The sequence below is a fragment of the Scomber scombrus genome, chromosome 7 (genome assembly GCF_963691925.1).
Source record: "Scomber scombrus chromosome 7, fScoSco1.1, whole genome shotgun sequence".
NCBI lineage: Eukaryota > Metazoa > Chordata > Actinopteri > Scombriformes > Scombridae > Scomber > Scomber scombrus.
The window spans coordinates 31,766,882-31,787,787 of NC_084976.1; the positions used below are offsets into that span (position 1 = coordinate 31,766,882).

At 40.8% G+C, this 20,906-nt stretch overlaps 2 protein-coding genes across 2 annotated transcripts; one reads left to right on the top strand and one right to left on the bottom strand.

The window, feature by feature from the left end:
• Positions 1-853: 853 nt before the first annotated feature.
• On the top strand, positions 854-2,393 carry LOC133983096 (gastrula zinc finger protein XlCGF28.1-like). The gene has a single exon (XM_062422049.1). The coding sequence runs from the start codon at positions 874-876 to the stop codon at positions 2,113-2,115; it is 1,242 nt and encodes a 413-aa protein (XP_062278033.1). The 5' UTR covers positions 854-873; the 3' UTR covers positions 2,116-2,393.
• A 4,388-nt stretch (positions 2,394-6,781) lies between these two features.
• Positions 6,782-11,890, bottom strand: LOC133983999 (zinc finger protein 260-like). Its single transcript, XM_062423214.1, is given in 4 exon segments — positions 6,782-6,897; positions 8,634-8,659; positions 8,661-10,992; positions 11,804-11,890. Coding segments are annotated over 3 exon segments (2,007 nt in total). The 5' UTR covers positions 10,526-10,992; positions 11,804-11,890.
• Between the last annotated feature and the right edge of the window lie 9,016 nt (positions 11,891-20,906).

The following is a 20,906-nucleotide window of genomic DNA, read 5'->3' on the forward strand; positions in this document are numbered from 1 at the left end:
TCTTCAAATTATTTAGACTTTCAGAGATTCACATGTCGCTTTGTTCATAAAAACTGCTATACTTCGACTTTCACTTTACTGTTTTTAATTAGTCTCTGGAGTCTCCTTGTTAATCTAAGCTTAGTGGTTTTTGATGTAGACCTGGTGTGTTCGGTCTAGATGAAGAAATATCATTGAAATCATCCTTTTTCCTGTTTTCTCAAATATAAAAAAGGTTTCACAAATTTGAAAGTGGTTTAAACAGCAGTAAGGTTTTTACTATGATGTGTAACACATTTCATAAGTGTTGAACGTTGCAAAAATGGAGAATCAGCTGTTAAATGTCATTATTTATATTTCCTTCACTTTCCACTTAATTCCAAATGAGAAACTGACTTCAGTGTTGTTGGACGTCTGTATGTTCAGTGCCATAATCATTACTTGTAAATGATTATGAATCATTAATAAAGGGTTATTTTCTAATGTATTATGTGTTAATGTTAATGTTTAATAAATGATTAATAAAGTATTAAATATCTATTGACCAAGTAATTAATTAATGCTTATAAAGCCTCTATAAAGGATGCCTTATCAGAAAGTGGTATAAGAGTTTCTCTTCAGTCTTTCCTCTTTGTCCTTCCAGAGCTCCCACAGCAACATGTCTGTGAGGAGGAGGAGGTTCTCACTGACCAGCAGCTCTGTGACCAGGAGAGGAACTCAAGTCTGGACCAAGAGGAACCAGAGCCTCCACAGATTAAAGTGGAACAGGAGGAACCAGAACCTTCAGAAATTAAACAGGAACCAGAGCCTCCACAGATTAAAGTGGAACAAGAGGAACTCTGCACCAGTCTGGAGGGAGAACAGCAGGTACTGAAGCCGGAGACAGAAACCTTGATGTTGACTCCTACTTGTGAGGAAAGTAAAGATCAGACTCTGGACTTGAGTCCTGATGAAACTCAGATTGCGGCAGAGGAAGAGCATGTTGTCAGCATGTCAGTTAAAAGCTCTGTGGGTCCAGACCCAAACGATTACGACCAGGTCCTCTCTCACAACTCTCACATAGCTGAGAACCAAGATCACAAAGGAGGTCAGCACGAAGACTCAGGATCAACTAGAAATGCAGAACCAAAATCACAGAAGAGACATCACAGTAGAGAAAATAACAACACTGAAGAAAAGTCTACCACTTTAAAGATACAGAATAATACAGAGAAACAGTGTTTTAAATGTGACACTTGTGGGAAATCATTTATGGTAAGGGCCACTTTGCGCAGACATCTCAAAATCCACACAGGTGAGAAGCCACATACATGTGACACTTGTGGGAAAAAATTCTCTGAGCGCAACAAATTAAAAGTTCACATGAGAATCCACACAGGTGAGAAACCATATCCATGTAACACTTGTGGGAAAAGATTCTCTCGGCCGTTCTTATTAAAAAGGCACATGAGAGTCCATACAGGTGAGAAACCATACCCATGTAACACTTGTGAGAAAAGATCCTCTACGCTGGGCGCATTAAAATTGCACATGAGAACACACACAGGTGAGAAACCGTATACATGTGACACCTGTGAGAAAAGATTCTCAAATCTGGGCGCATTAAAAGTGCACATGAGAACACACACAGTTGAGAAGCCGTATCCATGTAAAACTTGTGAGAAAAAATACTCTGACCAGAGCCAATTGAAAGTGCACATGAGAGTCCATACGGATGAGAAGAAGTATACATGTGACACCTGTGAGAAAAGATTCTCTCTGCTGGGCACATTAAAAGTGCACATGAGAGTCCATACAGGTGAGAAGCCATACAATTGCAAAACTTGTGGGGAAAAGTTCAGACATTCTCTGCAGTTGAAGACTCACATGAGAACACACACAGGTGAGAAGCCGTATCCATGTAACACTTGTGAGAAAAGATTCTCTCTGCCGGGCACATTAAAAGTGCACATGAGGACACACACAGGTGAGAAACGGTATCCATGTGATACCTGTGGGAAAAGATTCACTCGGCTCAACGCAGTAAAAAGACACATGACAACACACACAGGTGAGAAACGGTATCCATGTGATACCTGTGGGAAAAGATTCACTCGGCTCAACGCAGTAAAAACACACATGAGAACACACAGGTGAGAAGCCGTACAAATGTAAAACTTGTGGGACAAAGTTCAGATATGCTTGTCATTTGAGTAGAAACATGAGTACACACGCAGTGGGAAAAGATTCTGTCTGATGCCAGATTTGAAAAGATCGTTGATGGCAAGTGTTCACCAACATCTTTGTAAATTAATGTCAAATATTCTCCATGAAGAGGTCAGAACATTTTCATGTAAGTTGTACTTTGTCAACAACACTGTCAAGTTTCGTTTTTCACTCTTAGCCCACAGACGTATCCTTTCACACGCATCCAATTTTTTATATTATCTAATCTTTTAGTGAGCACATGGGGCATCCTTTATTTATTCATCCAGTTTTTTTTTTACCAATGACCAGTGGCCAATGCCCTGACTCACCTTCCTGCCTCAGAAATTCCTTCATTATGAGCACCACTGCAAATAGTTTCAAACACCAATTTCAATATAACTGTAATACTGTAATAATAAAAAAAAGTAAGCTATTTGTGGGCTTGTCTTCATTTAAAAACATTCGCTGGGAGGAGTCGAACCATAACCTCCATCACCTACATTTCAATTAAATGAATGAAAGTAAGTAACATTGCATTGTGTAAAATGAACTGTGGGGAAGTCGCTTTGTAGTTTCAACCGTTAATATTTATTTAGTAAACTGGTAATTTCATGCCAACACTGTCAGATACTATTTTACTACTAAAGCAATACAAACAGGGAAATGCCACCTGCTGGAGAAAAGCTGCCACTGCTGATTTCAGCCTTTTCTCTTCTGACCTTTTCAAGCAACAGTGATTTTCTCTGTCAGTGTTTAATCAGAAGTCTTGAAGGGATGGAAATATAGATGCATAAAATGCATTTTAAAAATACATAAATATAAATAAATACATTTTGTGTGATGGATTTGATTTCTTTCTGATGGCTTTAATCCTGGTTTGAAATGTTCATGCTGCAGCACACAGTCACATGTGTCATGATTGCTAAAACCAAGGAGGATCAGAAGCTAAGTCGTGCTTCTTCTTTTGTTTTGGCAGATCCAGTTTTAAATGTAGTGAGCAGAGTAAAATATTTGGATCACGTCATCAGGGATCAATGAACAAACTGTAAGGAGATCCTCACGTCTGCCACGAACCAGGGGAATGTTCACTTATAACAGTTTAGGTCAACCCTCATATCAGCCATTGATTCCTGGAGTCAACGCTGTGTTCCAGTGTGTACCTTATCTTATGTGAAGCACTGGGATGCCAAGTCTCGTCCTCCTGGACACCAACTATGTGCCAAGGCCAGTAGTCTGGACTTGCACATAGTTGCAACTTGATGTATGATAGCCAAGATACTTAACAAACTAGGCACTAATGATTTCTCCTGACTGTGAGTTAACTTGTTATTGTAGCTCTAGATGTCAGGAGACATCTTTAAAAAGTACTTTAAAAAGTATCTTTTAAAAACTACTTATTTTTTTAAATTTCATTTCATTTAAAAAAACATAAATAATTAAAGCCGCAAGCGGCGATGGCGGGCCCTCGCTCACCCATGCCACCGCGGGGCCTGAGGCATGGCAGGGCTGTGGCGTGAAGCAGAAAGTGAGAAAAAACCTGGAAGGAGGCCAAAAATGCAATGTTTCGTTCATCCAGTAGGGGGCAGTCACAGGTAGTTACACATGTGGTCTGGTGTGTTCAGGGCGGACACTCATCAGTCATGTGAAGTTTGGAGTGAATTGGACAAAGCATGAAGGAGTTATGAGCAGTTAATGGTTCATCCACCAGGGGGCAGTCACCAAATGTGGTGTGGTGCGTTCAGGGGCGGCCCCTCATCACTCATGTGAAGTTTGGAGTGAATTGGACAAAGCATGAGGGAGTTATGAGCAGTTAATGGTTCATCCACCAGGGGGCAGTCGACATGTGGTGTGGTGCGTTCAGGGGCGGCCCCTCATCACTCATGTGAAGTTTGGAGTGAATCGGACAAAGCAAGAGGGAGTTATGAGCATTTGATGGTTCATCCACCAGGGGGCAGTAATGGGATGCATGCAGGTGTGTTCAGGGTCAGTCCCTCATCACACATGTGAAGTTTCGTGGAAATGGGACAAAGCATGAGGGAGTTATGAGCAGTTGATGGTTCATCCACCAGGGGGCAGTAATGGGATGCATGCAGGTGTGTTCAGGGTCAGTCCCTCATCACACATGTGAAGTTTCGTGGAAATCGGACAATGTTGATGCAAAAAATGGCACTTCCTGTTTCCACTAGGGGGCGACATGAGCGACACCCCTATCAGATGGAAGAGGTCTCCACCCTGGACCTGTGTATCAATTTTCATGATGATACGTGTTCAATAAAGCCATCAAAAAGCCAAACGTATTTTCATGGCGAGGAATTGATGGTAGCCACGCCCCCACAGGGACGCCATTACTCGTAGCTTCACAGTGTTCATAATGTAGCTTCACCAACTGGTTCTGCATGTTTTAGAAGTGGAATGAAGTTGATGGGGTCAACTATGTATTTTTCATGAATTTAAGTTCACTTCCTGTTACCACCGGGGGGCGCTATGAGTTACGTGGGAAGTTAATATATCGGGACGTTCAGGGCGGAGCCATCATCATGTCCAGCAAGTTTGAAGCTGATTGGATGAAGTATGTGGGCGTGAGAGCCACTCGTATGTACATGGCGAGCACGCCAAAGTTAGTTGAGCCCTGGCAGACACGCCCTTTGACCTACGGATGCGCAGAGCACAACTTAAGCTCAGCTAGGTCTGGAGATGTTGCGTACCTAATTTGAACTTGATCGGGCGAACGCTGTGGGAGGAGTTAATTTTAGGCGAGAAAAATCAAAACCAAAATGGCCGACTTCCTGTTGGGTTGAGGTCATTAGGTCAAGGGGCTTTTTTGCATATGTGGGTATAATACATATGTGTACCGAATTTTGTGAGCATAGGACAAAGTTAGCAAAATTCCCAATGGGCATTTTTGGACTTTGTAGGGGGCGCTATTCCGCCATTCTGCGTCGACCATGTGCGACCACCCAAAAATATCGAATTTCGGATGAGGCTGGACGTCCGTGCAAAAGTATAAGCATTTTCGCATTTGGGAAAGGGGCGAAATTGGGGCACGAAATGTCGGAAGAATAATAATAATAATAATAATAATTAAAGCTGCAAGCAGCGATGACCGGGCCCAAGCTCCCTCGCCACGCCACTAATGAGCGAGACTTGGCGCAACGCATCTTCTTAGTCAAATGGAAACAAACAGCGCCAAAATCGCAAATTCGATTCAAAATGGCCGACTTCCTGTTGGAGTGAGGGTATGGGTCCGAGAGACTTCTTTGTGCGTCTTTAGAGATACATATATATACCAAATTTTGTTAATCTATGTCAATCTGGAGGGAGGGGCTCAATTTTCTTAATCTTCTACGGGGTGCATACCCCCATTTGGCCAGCAGTTCCTGTTAAATGGCGAAATGGCAAAATTCCTCACATCAGCATGAAGCAACCAAATCCCTAATCAGAAAGTTTTTGATAACTTTTAATCTCCAATGTCTGAAGATGTTTCTGAGTGAATTTGAAATTGGTCAGATAAAATCTCTAGGAGGAGTTCGTTCCAATACGAGGCGAGGAAATCGCCAAAATCACACATATTTTTCAAAATGGCCGACTTCCTGTTGGAGTGAGGGTATGGGTCCAAGAGACTTTTTTTGTGCGTCTTTACATAATACATATTTGTACCGAATTTCGTTAATCTATGTCAATCTAAATTGAGGGGCTCAATTTTTTATTATTTTTCTAGGGGGCGCTATTGTATCCAGTAGGTGGCGCTATGGAGCTAACACAGTATTGATGCATACACGTGTTCAAGGCAGGACCCTCTACATGCATGATTAATTTGGTGTAGATCGGACGATGTCTGTAGGAGTTATAAAGACTTCCTGCTCTTTGGCGAAGGATCAAATGGCGAAGGAAATTGTCGGCACCACCACGCCCAAACCGAATCCCTAATCAGAAAGTTTTTGATAACTTTTGTCTCAAGATGTTTCTGAGTGAATTTGAAGTCGGTCGGATAAAATCCCTAGGACAAGTTCGTTAAAATACGAGGCGTGGAAAACGGCCAAATCGCACATATTTTTCCAAAATGGCCGACTTCCTGTTGGAGTGAGGGTATGGGTCCAAGAGACTTTTTTTGTGCGTCTGGACATGATACATATATATTCCAAATTTCGTTCATGTACGTCAATCTGTCACATTTTTATATTCGTTAGGGGGCGCCATTGAGCCATTTTGCGATGGCCATTTTGGCAAACCATAAAATATCAAATTTTTCCCCGGGTCTGATGTTCGTGCACATTTTCGTGAGTTTTGGGGCACGTTTAGGCTGTCAAAAAAGCGTTTGTTTTCTATAATAATAATCTCTACGATTACAATAGGGCCTTCGCACTGTAGTGCTTGGGCCCTAATAATAAACATTACAATTTCAATAGGGCTTTCGCCAGGCGACTTGCAGTCGCCTCTCGGGCCCTAATAATAATAAACATTACAATTTCAATAGGGCTTTCGCCAGGCGACTTGCAGTCGCCGCTCGGGCCCTAATTACTTACTTTCTAAGTTAGACTCCCAAACATTACATATTGTTGTTATTCCATTTTGTGACCATAGGTGGCACTATGATACCAGGTTCAGTAAGAAACCTCTAACTCAAGCCCATGTTACTCCCACAGGAGCCAAGTACCCCTGACTGCAGACCGGACACAGAATAAAGTGGTGCTCGAGGTAGTCGCACACTGCTTAAACCGTGTTTGTTGCTTACTGCTCAAGACAACACAAAGACAAGACAGTATAAATATATATGGAGTTAAAACAGAAACAGACATGTGTTCCAATGTTTCCAAAAATAAGAAGAGTATTTTGTGTCACCTTGTGTAGGCTGGGCTAATGCCATCATAACTTCATTTTTTTTATTCATATAACCAAACCATGAATCTGTACATTAACTTCCTTAACACAGCATTAAAGTTAGGGAAATTGTTAAAAACAAACATGTGACTAGCACTCGTCCATCTTGGAAGTTTAAGCAGAATTCTAAATTCATCATTGAATGCAACCTGAAGCTTCTTCATTTTTGCTTTGCTGTAATTGCCCCAAAGATGGGCTGTATAGAGTGGAGTACAATATGCTTTAAAAAGAGCGGTCTTTACATCATCCGTTCACGTGTGAAACTTGCGTACCAGCATATTTGTTTGTGCATACATTCTGTAACATCGGTGCTGCACATAATCATCATCATCATCATCATACAGGTCAGCCCTGATGATGTGCTCACTACATTTAATGTAATGTTTCTTAATTCTTGAAAATAAACATATCCAGTTTGTAACATTATGCTAGCTATGCCAGCTTGTTTATTGTTCACTTCATTTCAACCATAGACTGTATATAAGAAATGGACGTAACATCCGTGACGTCACCCATTGGTTTGTGTACTGCTGCTCGGAAAGCAATAGTATCGGAATCTGAGCAGCGGCATCTTGAAAATATCAGGTGCATGCTGGGAAAAATAAAACCAGGGATTCTACTTATAAGGGCATCAGGAGGAGCATGAGGCGCCCTCCTGAACCTGTGAACCAATCAACCTGTCAATCATGACGTAGCCACGCCCTAATGCATACCCTGCTTTATCGTCACATATAAAATCAGGGAGGCCAACATTTCACAAATGAACATCATACTGCATTGAAGAAGGCTTTAAACTAGCGATTGAGACCATAAACACATTTTGAAAATGTTTACTGAGGTTAGAAATCAAGTGAGAAGTTGGTGAATTCTCCATTGACTTGTATAGAGACGGAAGTCCTTTTGACACCAAAACGGTCGCCCCCTGGTGGTCTTTTGATAGAATGCAGTTTTAAGTTACTTCCGCGTTGGCATCATTTCAGAGGACCAGAACTCCCCGACTGATTTCAACATGTCCTTTTCTTGTTCACAATTTCCTACAATGGCCTATGGTTATACTGCCACCTAGTGGTAACTTATGGAAACACCTATCATTACATTCTGATCTTCCTTGGTTTTAACAATCATGACAACATTGTTTTTAGAATTGAATTTGATGTCATACTGCATACCATAATTTGAGCAGATTCTGAGCAGTTGTTGTAATCCAGCACTGTAAGGAGATACGACGACTAAATCATCAGCATACACCAGATGATTAATGAGATTACTCCCCACTACACAGCCAGTCCTGCAGTCTTTGAAGGTGAAATTGAGGTTTATTGTATTTCATAATGATTTTCTTTCTTAATGTAGAACAAAAACCTGACAAACAAAACTTGACAGTGTTGTTGACAATGTACAATTTACATGAAAATGTTCTGAACTCTTCATGGAGAATTTTTGACATTAATTTACAAAGATGTTGGTGAACACCTGCCATCAACGATCTTTTCAAATCTGGCATCAGACAGAATCTTTTCCCACTGCATGTGTACTCATGTTTCTACTCAAATGACAAGTATATCTGAACTTTGTCCCACAAGTTTTACATCTGTACGGCTTCTCACCTGTGTGTTCTCATGTGTGTGTTCAAGTGCTGAGTACATCTGAACTTTTTCCCACAAGTTTTACATTTGTATGGCTTCTCACCTGTGTGTGTTCTCATGTGCAATTTTAATGTGCCCAGCATAGAGAATCTTTTTTCACAAGTGTTACATGGGTACGGTTTCTCACCTGTGTGTGTTCTCATGTGAGTCGTCAAGTTACTAGTACATCTGAACTTTTTCCCACAAGTTTTGCATTTGTACGGCATCTCACCTGTGTGTGTTCTCATGTGAGTCTTCAAGTTCGTAGTAGATCTGAACTTTTTCCCACAAGTTTTGCAATTGTACGGCTTCTCACCTGTATGGAGAGTCATGTGTAGTTTTAATTTGCTCAGCGTAGAGAATCTTTTCTCACAAGTGTTACATGGGTACGGCTTCTCACCTGTGTGTGTTCTCATGTGAGTCGTCAAGTTACTAGTACATCTGAACTTTTTCCCACAAGTTTTGCATTTGTACGGCATCTCACCTGTGTGTGTTCTAATGTGAGTCTTCAAGTTCGTAGTAGATCTGAACTTTTTCCCACAAGTTTTGCATTTGTACGGCTTCTCACCTGTATGGAGAGTCATGTGTACTTTTAATTTGTTCAGGAGACGAAATCTTTTCCCACAGGTATCACATGGATACGGCTTCTCACCTGTATGGACTCTCATGTGCACTTTTAAGAAGCACAGCCGAGAGAATCTTTTCTCACAAGTGTTACATGGATACGGCTTCTCACCTGTGTGTGTTCTCATGTGCACTTTTAATATGCTCGGCTTAGAGAATTTTTTCTCACAAGTGTTACATGGATACGGCTTCCCACCTGTGTGTGTTCTCATGTGTCTACTCAAGTGCTGAGTATGTGTGAACTTTTCCCCACAAGTTTTGCAATTGTACGGCTTCTCAGCTGTGTGTGTTCTCATGTGCACTTTTAAGCTTTCCTGCTTAGAGAATCTTTTCTCACAAGTGTTACATGGATACGGCTTCTCACCTGTGTGTGTTCTCATGTGCACTTTTAATATGCCCAGCGTGGAGAATTTTTTCTCACAAGTGTTACATGGATACGGTTTCTCACCTGTGTGTGTTCTCATGTGCAGTTTTAAAAAGCACAGCGCAGAGAATTTTTTCTCACAAGTGTTACATGGATACGGATTCTCACCTGTGTGTGTTCTCATGTGAATCTTCAACTGCCGAGTATGTCTGAACTTTTCCCCACACGTTTTGCAATTGTATGGCTTCTCACCTGTATGGACTCTCATGTGCACTTTTAAGCTGTCCTGCTTAGAGAATCTTTTCTCACAAGTGTTACATGGGTACGGCTTCTCACCTGTGTGTGTTCTCATGTGATTCTTCAAGTACTGAATACATGTGAACGTTTTCCCACAAGTGTTACATGGGTACGGCTTCTCACCTGTGTGTGTTCTCATGTGAATCTTCAACATCTGAGTATGTCTGAACTTCTCCCCACAAGTTTTGCAATTGTATGGCTTCTCACCTGTATGGACTCTTATGTGCACTTTTAATGTACCCTGCTTAGAGAATCTTTTCCCACAGGTGTCACATGTATACGGCTTTTCACCTGTGTGTGTTCTTATGTGCCTTTTTAATGTGCCCAGCTCAGAGAATCTTTTCCCACAGGTGTCACATGTATACGGCTTCTCACCTGTATGGACTTTGAGATGTCTGCACAAACTGCCCTTGGCCACAAATGATTTCCCACAAGTGTCACATTCAAAACACTGTTTCCCTGTCAAAGTATTATTGTGAATCTTTAAAGTGGTAGACTTGTCAATCTGACTTTCATCAGGAATCAAGTCCAGAGTCTGATCTTCACTTTCCTCACAAGTAGGAGTCAACATCAAGGTTTCTGTCTTCTGCTTCAGTAACTGCTGTTCTATCTCAAGACTGGTGCAGAGTTCCTCTTTAATCTCTGAAGGCTCTGGTTCCTCTTGTTCCTCTTTAATCTGTGGAGGCTCTGGCTCCTCTTGTTCCTCTTCAATCTGTGGAGGCTCTGGTTCCTCTTGTTCATCTTCAATCTGTGGAGGTTCTGGTTCCTCTTGTTCCTCCTTAATCTCTGATGGCTCTGGTTCCTCTTGTTCCTCTTCAATCTGTGGAGGCTCTGGTTCCTCTTGTTCATCTTCAATCTGTGGAGGTTCTGGTTCCTCTTGTTCCTCTTTAATCTCTGATGGCTCTGGTTCCTCTTGTTCATCTTCAATCTGTGGAGGTTCTGGTTCCTCTTGGTCCAGACTTGAGTTCCTCTCCTGGTCACAGAGCTGCTGGTCAGTGAGAACCTCCTCCTCCTTACAGACATGTTCCTGTGGGAGCTCTGGAAGGACAAAGAGGAAAGACTGAAGAGAAACTCTTGTATCACTATCTGATAAGGCATCCTTTATTGAGGCTTTACACCTCCTGTGACCGGTAAAGTTTTATGGCATATGAAACTCTGACTATAAAAATGGGGAACTATGTTTAACATGTCAGTTCTTCTGTTTGCAAGTAAAAGACTCTTCAATTTCAGAAGTCTGCTGAATCCTCATTTTGGCCCCAGTAAGATACGACAAGTGGTGGCATTTTATGCAGTTTAATGTGTTTTTTCACATGATGGCTATTGAATGAAGCACTCATTGGTATCAGTATCACTTTAAGGGTACATAGATTGGTACTGGTATCGTCACTTTTCAAAAGATACCCAGCCCTAATCATCTGTCAGATATGTTTCACTGTGGAGAACGATATTTTGCTCTCCTGTAGGCCAACTGTGAACTACGGAAGTAATTCATGAAAACCTTGAATTTTGATTTAGACCTGGTTTAATGTGTCTGGATGGAGAGATATGAAATCACCTTTTTTATGGTTTCATAAGCAAATTAAAGGTTTCTCTATTCTGAAAGTGGTTTAAACAGCATCTTTTGCTACAATGTCTCAGACTTTTTTCACATGTAAATGTTGCAGAAATAGTATCAACCGCTAAATATCATTATTTATGTTTCCCTTAAGTTTCCCCTTAACTCCCAAACAGTAACTGACTTCAGTGTCGTAGAGACCCGAGCAAATAACTAAAGGTATTCATTTTACCCACTGCGGTTTATTATTATGATTATTCTGCTTAATTATATAATAATTAGAGTTTTACAGACCTATTCTGTGTAACTTTATTTCAGGTTTCCAAACGATATCCAGCAGTCTGCGCTGACGGTTGATCTCTTCTTCGTACTCTGAGATAGTTGTTTGAAAAACTCCTTCCAGACTGGTGCAGAGTTGCTCTTTAATTTCTGAAGGTTCTGGTTCCTCTTGTTCCTCTTTAATCTGTTGAGGTTCTGGTTCCTCTTGTTCCTCTTCAATCTGTGGAGGTTCTGGTTCCTCTTGTTCCTCTTTAATCTGTGGAGGCTCTGGTTCCTCTTGGTCCAGACTTGAGTTCCTCTCCTGGTCACAGAGCTGCTGGTCAGTGAGAACCTCCTCCTCCTTACAGACATGTTGCTGTGGGAGCTCTGGAAGGACAAACAGGAAAGACTGAAGAGAAACTCTCATCCCACTTCCTGATGAGGCATTCTTTATAGAGCAATAATAATTAATGACTTACTTAACGGTCAATAAATATTTAATAATACTTTATAAATCAATAACACAATGACCCTTTATTAATTATTTATTATTGTTGATAATTATGAATCATTAATAAAGTGTTCACTGGCTATCTGATTAGTCATCAGGGTTAACATCATTAAGAAATAGTGAGTGTTTCACATCTAAATCATCATCATCATCGTAAAATGGACAACAAGCATAGAGGACGTATCTCTCTAAAGAATGAGACAATGTAAATGTTATGGTGGTTTACAAAAATGATTTCACAACTGGGCAACTAAAGATCATGTTTATCAATGGCTTATAAATGATTTATAGAGTAGTTGTTGGAGCTATTTCTTATTTTTGTTGAAGTTGATAATTAAATGTTAATTTATGTACACGTGGCTGTTTGTTTTGAAGAATATAGCTTAATTCATTTGATTATTATATTAGTATTATTTTAGTTAGTTTGAGTACTCGTTAATGCTTTTGTTTCAGGGCACTTGGGCAGCTTGGAGCACAGAGGTGAATGTATTTCTATAGGTAGGCTACAGGTAGAGGAGCAGCAGGCACCGGGAAGGGCATACAGCTGTTTACCAGAGCAAGAGAGACGCCATTCTTCTTTGTTTGCTTGCAAAAATAGTAAAATAAACTAAAGAAACGCTATGCTTACCTGGACAATGCACCTTTTCCTCCTGCCTAAGATTCATTCCCGAGGTGCCTCAGTAGCCATTTGAATTGAGTTTATTTATTTGAGGACAAATCGCTACTACAGTAGTAATGAATGATTTATTAAATCAGCCGCTAAATATCAGTATTTATGTTTCCTTAACTTTCCCCTTAACTCCCAAACAGAAACTGACTTCAGCGTTGTAGAAACCCGAGCATTAACTGAACCTACATATTTTACCCACTGCGGTGGTATATTAAGCTGACTGTTGTAGTTTTTTTTATAATAATTAGAGTTTTACAGACCTATTCTGTGTAACTTTATTTCAGGTTTCCAAACGATATCCAGCAGTCTGCGCTGACGGTTGATCTCTTCTTCGTACTCTGAGATAGTTGTTTGAAAATCTCGGAATATTTCTTCAGCAGCAGCAGTTAGTCGCTCGTTGATTAACTCTCTCAAACGCTGAGCTGAAGTCATTGTTGCTTCAAATAAAATGTCTCCGTGTAATGCAAAGAGACTTCTTCCAAACATAATACCAAGTGCCCACGTGTAGTGTGACAGTGTTAAGCTTCCGATAGCAGGCTCGTGTGTCTTTGGTTCCGCTTGTTGTAACCAGACCATGATGGTTGTAGGTAATGTGGAGATGGTGAGAGAGCAAAAAGACCTGGCATGATCATGAATTATGCTGTTGCAGTATAAGGACAAGTTGGAAAGAGTCAAGATGGTGCTGGACGCTGCCAGGAGATACTTGAACGTAGTGGACATATCTGGAGAATATCTAGAAATTACACTCACTGAGGGAAGAATTTTCAAGCGGAACCAAAGACACACGAGCCTGATATCGGAAGCTTAACACTGTCACACCACACGTTAGCTGCTTGTTATTGTACCGGTAAGAAGTCTCTCTGCATTACACGGAGACATTTTATTTGAAGCAACAATGACTTCAGCTCAGCGTTTGAGAGAGTTAATCAACGAGCGACTAACTGCTGCTGCTGAAGAAATATTCCGAGATTTTCAAACAACTATCTCAGAGTACGAAGAAGAGATCAACCGTCAGCGCAGACTGCTGGATATCGTTTGGAAACCTGAAATAAAGTTACACAGAACAGGTCTGTAAAACTTTAATTATTATAAAATAAACTAGAACAGCTTAATATACCACCGCAGTGGGTAAAATATGTAGGTTCAGTTAATGCTCGGGTTTCTACAACACTGAAGTCAGTTTCTGTTTGGGAGTTAAGTGAAATTTAAGAGGATAATAAATAGGCCTACTGACACGCTGTTTAAGCCATCTTTAGAACAGAGGAACCTTTAATTTGCTTATGAAACCAGAAAAAAGATGATTTCATATCTCTCCATCCAGACACATTAAACCAGGTCTAAATCAAAATTCAAGTTCAATATTATTACTTCCGTAGTTCACAGTTTGCCTACAGGAGAGCAAAATATCGTTCTCCACAGTGAAACATATCTGACAGATGATTAGTGCTGGGTATCTTTTGAAAAATGATGATACCAGTACCAATCTCAGTACCCTTAAAGTGATACTGATACCAATGAGTGCTTCATTCAATAGCCATCATGTGAAAAAAAAACATTAAACTGCATAAAATGCCACCACTTGTCGTGTCTTACTGGGGCCAAAATGAGGCTCCAGCAGACTTATGAAATTTAAGTCTTGAGTCTTTTACTTGCAACAGAAGAACTGACTGATGAGAAGGTCCTCATTCTTACAGTCAGAGTTTCATATGCCAGAACACTTGGCTGGTTACAGGTGTTTCCTGGTTTAAATCCACAAACCTAGTTTGCAAATCAACTCACTCTGACTGCTCCCCATAGTGTCTCTTAATTTCCTGCGTTCCCATACTCTTGATTTCCTTCACTCTCATGTTGCACCCATTTGATATTGTGGGCTTAATTGTGTCTCTGCATGTACACTCTTTCAACAGAATTGACCTATACAACATCATAAATGATTTGATTTTTACACAAATGCATTTTTTATAGTCTTCAAATTATTTAAACTTTCAGAGATTCACATGTCGCTTTGTTCATAAAAACTGCTATACTTCGACTTTCACTTTACTGTTTTTAATTAGTCTCTGGAGTCTCCTTGTTAATCTAAGCTTAGTGGTTTTTGATGTAGACCTGGTGTGTTCGGTCTAGATGAAGAAATATCATTGAAATCATCCTTTTTCCTGTTTTCTCAAATATAAAAAAGGTTTCACAAATTTGAAAGTGGTTTAAACAGCAGTAAGGTTTTTACTATGATGTGTAACACATTTCATAAGTGTTGAACGTTGCAAAAATGGAGAATCAGCTGTTAAATGTCATTATTTATATTTCCTTCACTTTCCACTTAATTCCAAATGAGAAACTGACTTCAGTGTTGTTGGACGTCTGTATGTTCAGTGCCATAATCATTACTTGTAAATGATTATGAATCATTAATAAAGGGTTATTTTCTAATGTATTATGTGTTAATGTTAATGTTTAATAAATGATTAATAAAGTATTAAATATCTATTGACCAAGTAATTAATTAATGCTTATAAAGCCTCTATAAAGGATGCCTTATCAGAAAGTGGTATAAGAGTTTCTCTTCAGTCTTTCCTCTTTGTCCTTCCAGAGCTACCACAGCAACATGTCTGTGAGGAGGAGGAGGTTCTCACTGACCAGCAGCTCTGTGACCAGGAGAGGAACTCAAGTCTGGACCAAGAGGAACCAGAGCCTCCACAGATTAAAGTGGAACAGGAGGAACCAGAACCTTCAGAAATTAAACAGGAACCAGAGCCTCAACAGATTAAAGTGGAACAGGAGGAACTCTGCACCAGTCTGGAGGGAGAACAGCAGGTACTGAAGCCGGAGACAGAAACCTTGATGTGGACTCCTACTTGTGAGGAAAGTAAAGATCAGACTCTGGACTTGAGTCCTGATGAAACTCAGATTGTGGTAGAGAAAGTGCATGTTGTCAGCATGTCAGTTAAAAGCTCTGTGGGTCCAGACCCAAACAATTATGACCAGGTCCTCTCTCACAACTCTCACATAGCTGAGAACCAAGATCACAAAGGAGGTCAGCACGAAGACTCAGGATCAACTAGAAATGCAGAACCAAAATCACAGAAGAGACATCACAGTAGAGAAAATAACAACACTGAAGACAAGTCTACCACTTTAAAGATACAGAATAATACAGAGAAACAGTGTTTTAAATGTGACACTTGTGGGAAATCATTTATGGTAAGGGCCACTTTGCGCAGACATCTCAAAATCCACACAGGTGAGAAGCCACATACATGTGACACTTGTGGGGAAAAATTCTCTGAGCGCAACAAATTAAAAGTTCACATAAGAGTCCACACAGGTGAGAAACCGTATCCATGTAACACTTGTGGGAAAAGATTCTCTCGGCCGTTCTTATTAAAAAGGCACATGAGAGTCCATACAGGTGAGAAACCATACCCATGTAACACTTGTGAGAAAAGATCCTCTACGCTGGGCGCATTAAAATTGCACATGAGAACACACACAGGTGAGAAACCGTATACATGTGACACCTGTGAGAAAAGATTCTCAAATCTGGGCGCATTAAAAGTGCACATGAGAACACACACAGTTGAGAAGCCGTATCCATGTAACACTTGTGAGAAAAAATACTCTGACCAGAGCCAATTGAAAGTGCACATGAGAGTCCATACGGATGAGAAGAAGTATACATGTGACACCTGTGAGAAAAGATTCTTTCTGCTGGGCACATTAAAAGTGCACATGAGAGTCCATACAGGTGAGAAGCCATACAATTGCAAAACTTGTGGGGAAAAGTTCAGACATTCTCTGCAGTTGAAGACTCACATGAGAACACACACAGGTGAGAAGCCGTATCCATGTAACACTTGTGAGAAAAGATTCTCTCTGCCGGGCACATTAAAAGTGCACATGAGGACACACACAGGTGAGAAACGGTATCCATGTGATACCTGTGGGAAAAGATTCACTCGGCTCAACGCAGTAAAAAGACACATGAGAACACACACAGGTGAGAAACGGTATCCATGTGATACCTGTGGGAAAAGATTCACTCGGCTCAACGCAGTAAAAACACACATGAGAACACACACATGAGAACACACAGGTGAGAAGCCGTACAAATGTAAAACTTGTGGGACAAAGTTCAGATATGCTTGTCATTTGAGTAGAAACATGAGTACACACGCAGTGGGAAAAGATTCTGTCTGATGCCAGATTTGAAAAGATCGTTGATGGCAAGTTTTCACCAACATCTTTGTAAATTAATGTCAAATATTCTCCATGAAGAGGTCAGAACATTTTCATGTAAGTTGTACTTTGTCAACAACACTGTCAAGTTTCGTTTTTCACTCTTAGCCCACAGACGTATCCTTTCACACGCATCCAATTTTTTATATTATCTAATCTTTTAGTGAGCACATGGGGCATCCTTTATTTATTCATCCAGTTTTTTTTACCAATGACCAGTGACCAATGCCCTGACTCACCTTCCTGCCTCAGAAATTCCTTCATTATGAGCACCACTGCAAATAGTTTCAAACACCAATTTCAATATAACTGTAATACTGTAATAATAAAAAAAAGTAAGCTATTTGTGGGCTTGTCTTCATTTAAAAACATTCGCTGGGAGGAGTCGAACCATAACCTCCATCACCTACATTTCAATTAAATGAATGAAAGTAAGTAACATTGCATTGTGTAAAATGAACTGTGGGGAAGTCGCTTTGTAGTTTCAACCGTTAATATTTATTTAGTAAACTGGTAATTTCATGCCAACACTGTCAGATACTATTTTACTACTAAAGCAATACAAACAGGGAAATGTCATCACATCACCTGAGTTAAGGACAGATCGCCACCTGCTGGAGAAAAGCTGCCACTGCTGATTTCAGCCTTTTCTCTTCTGACCTTTTCAAGCAACAGTGATTTTCTTTGTCAGTGTTTAATCAGAAGTCTTGAAGGGATGGAAATATAGATGCATAAAATGCATTTTAAAAATACATAAATATAAATAAATACATTTTGTGTGATTGATTTGATTTCTTTCTGTTGGCTTTAATCCTGGTTTGAAATGTTCATGCTGCAGCACACAGTCACATGTGTCATGATTGCTAAAACCAAGGAGGATCAGAAGCTAAGTCGTGCTTCTTCTTTTGTTTTGGCAGATCCAGTTTTAAATGTAGTGAGCAGAGTAAAATATTTGGATCACGTCATCAGGGATGAATGAACAAACTGTAAGGAGATCCTCACGTCTGCCACGAACCAGGGGAATGTTCACTTATAACAGTTTAGGTCAACCCTCATATCAGCCATTGATTCCTGGAGTCAACGCTGTGTTCCAGTGTGTACCTTATCTTATGTGAAGCACTGGGATGCCAAGTCTCGTCCTCCCGGACACCAACTATGTGCCAAGGCCAGTAGTCTGGACTTGCACATAGTTGCAACTTGATGTATGATAGCCAAGATACTTAACAAACTAGGCACTAATGATTTCTCCTGACTGTGAGTTAACTTGTTATTGTAGCTCTAAATGTCAGGAGACATCTTTAAAAAGTACTTTAAAAAGTATCTTTTAAAAACTACTTATTTTTTAAAATTTCATTTCATTTAAAAAAACAAATAATTAAAGCCGCAAGCGGCGATGGCGGGCCCTCGCTCACCCATGCCACCGCGGGGCCTGAGGCATGGCAGGGCTGTGGCGTGAAGCAGAAAGTGAGAAAAAACCTGGAAGGAGGCCAAAAATGCAATGTTTCGTTCATCAAGTAGGGGGCAGTCACAGGTAGTTACACATGTGGTCTGGTGTGTTCATGGCGGACACTCATCAGTCATGTGAAGTTTGGAGTGAATTGGACAAAGCATGAAGGAGTTATGAGCAGTTAATGGTTCATCCACCAGGGGGCAGTCAGCACATGTGGTGTGGTGCGTTCAGGGGCGGCCCCTCATCACTCATGTGAAGATGGGGGGAATCGGACAAAGCAAGAGGGAGTTATGAGCATTTGATGGTTCATCCACCAGGGGGCAGTAATGGGATGCGTGCAGGTGTGTTCAGGGTCAGTCCCTCATCACACATGTGAAGTTTCGTGGAAATGGGACAAAGCATGAGGGAGTTATGAGCAGTTGATGGTTCATCCACCAGGGGGCAGTAATGGGATGCATGCAGGTGTGTTCAGGGTCAGTCCCTCATCACACATGTGAAGTTTCGTGGAAATCTGACAATGTTGATGCAAAAAATGGCACTTCCTGTTTCCACTAGGTGGCGACATGAGCGACACCCCTATCAGATGGAAGAGGTCTCCACCCTGGACCTGTGTATCAATTTTCATGATGATACGTGTTCAATAAAGCCATCAAAAAGCCAAACGTATTTTCATGGCGAGGAATTGATGGTAGCCACGCCCCCACAGGGACGCCATTACTCGTAGCTTCACAGTGTTCATAATGTAGCTTCACCAACTGGTTCTGCATGTTTTAGAAGTGGAATGAAGTTGATGGGGTCAACTATGTATTTTTCATGAATTTAAGTTCACTTCCTGTTACCACCGGGGGGCGCTATGAGTTACGTGGGAAGTTAATATATCGGGACGTTCAGGGCGGAGCCATCATCATGTCCAGCAAGTTTGAAGCTGATTGGATGAAGTATGTGGGCGTGAGAGCCACTCGTATGTACATGGCGAGCACGCCAAAGTTAGTTGAGCCCTGGCAGACACGCCCTTTGACCTACGGATGCGCAGAGCACAACTTAAGCTCAGCTAGGTCTGGAAATGTTGCGTACCTAATTTGAACTTGATCGGGCGAACGCTGTGGGAGGAGTTAATTTTAGGCGGGAAAAATCAAAACCAAAATGGCCGACTTCCTGTTGGGTTGAGGTCATGAGGTCAAGAGGCTTTTTTGCATATGTGGGTATAATACATATGTGTACCAAATTTTGTGAGCATAGGACAAAGTTAGTAAAATTCCCTATGGGCATTTTTGGACTTTGTAGGGGGCGCTATTCCGCCATTCTGCGTCGACCATGTGCGACCACCCAAAAATATCGAATTTCTGATGAGGCCGGACGTCCGTGCAAAAGTATAAGCATTTTCGCATTTGGGAAAGGGGCGAAATTGGGGCACGAAATGTCGGAAGAATAATAATAATAATAATAATAATAATAATAATAATAAACATTACAATTTCAATAGGGCTTTCGCCAGGCGACTTGCAGTCGCCGCTCGGGCCCTAATAATAATAAACATTACAATTTCAATAGGGCTTTCGCCAGGCGACTTGTAGTCGCCGCTCGGGCCCTAATTACTTACTTTCTAAGTTAGACTCCCAAACATTACATATTGTTGTTATTCCATTTTGTGACCATAGGTGGCACTACGATACCAGGTTCAGTAAGAAACCTCTAACTCAAGCCCATGTTACTCCCACAGGAGCCAAGTACCCCTGACTGCAGACCGGAGACAGAATAAAGTGGTGCTCGAGGTAGTCGCACACTGCTTAAACCGTGTTTGTTGCTTACTGCTCAAGACAACACAAGGACAAGACAGTATAAATATATATGGAGTTAAAACAGAAACAGACATGTGTTCCAATGTTTCCAAAAACAAGAAGAGTATTTTGTGTCACCTTGTGTAGGCTTGGCTAATGCCATCATAACTTCATTTTTTTTATTCATATAACCAAACCATGAATCTGTACATTAACTTCCTTAACACAGCATTAAAGTTAGGGACATTGTTAAAAACAAACATGTGACTAGCACTCGTACATCTTGGAAGTTTAAGCAGAATTCTAAATTCATCATTGAATGCAACCTGAAGCTTCTTCAATTTGCTTTGCTGTAATTGCCCCAAAGATGGGCTGTAGAGTGGAGTACAATATGCTTTAAGAAGAGCGGTCTTTACATCATCCGTTCACATGTGAAACTTGCGTACCAGCATATTTGTTTGTGCATACATTCTGTAACATCGATGCTGCACATAATC

Coding starts and splice junctions, on each gene's coding strand:
- LOC133983096 (XM_062422049.1), top strand. CDS start 874: ATGTTGACTCCTACTTGTGAGGAAAGTAAAGATCAGACTCTGGACTTG.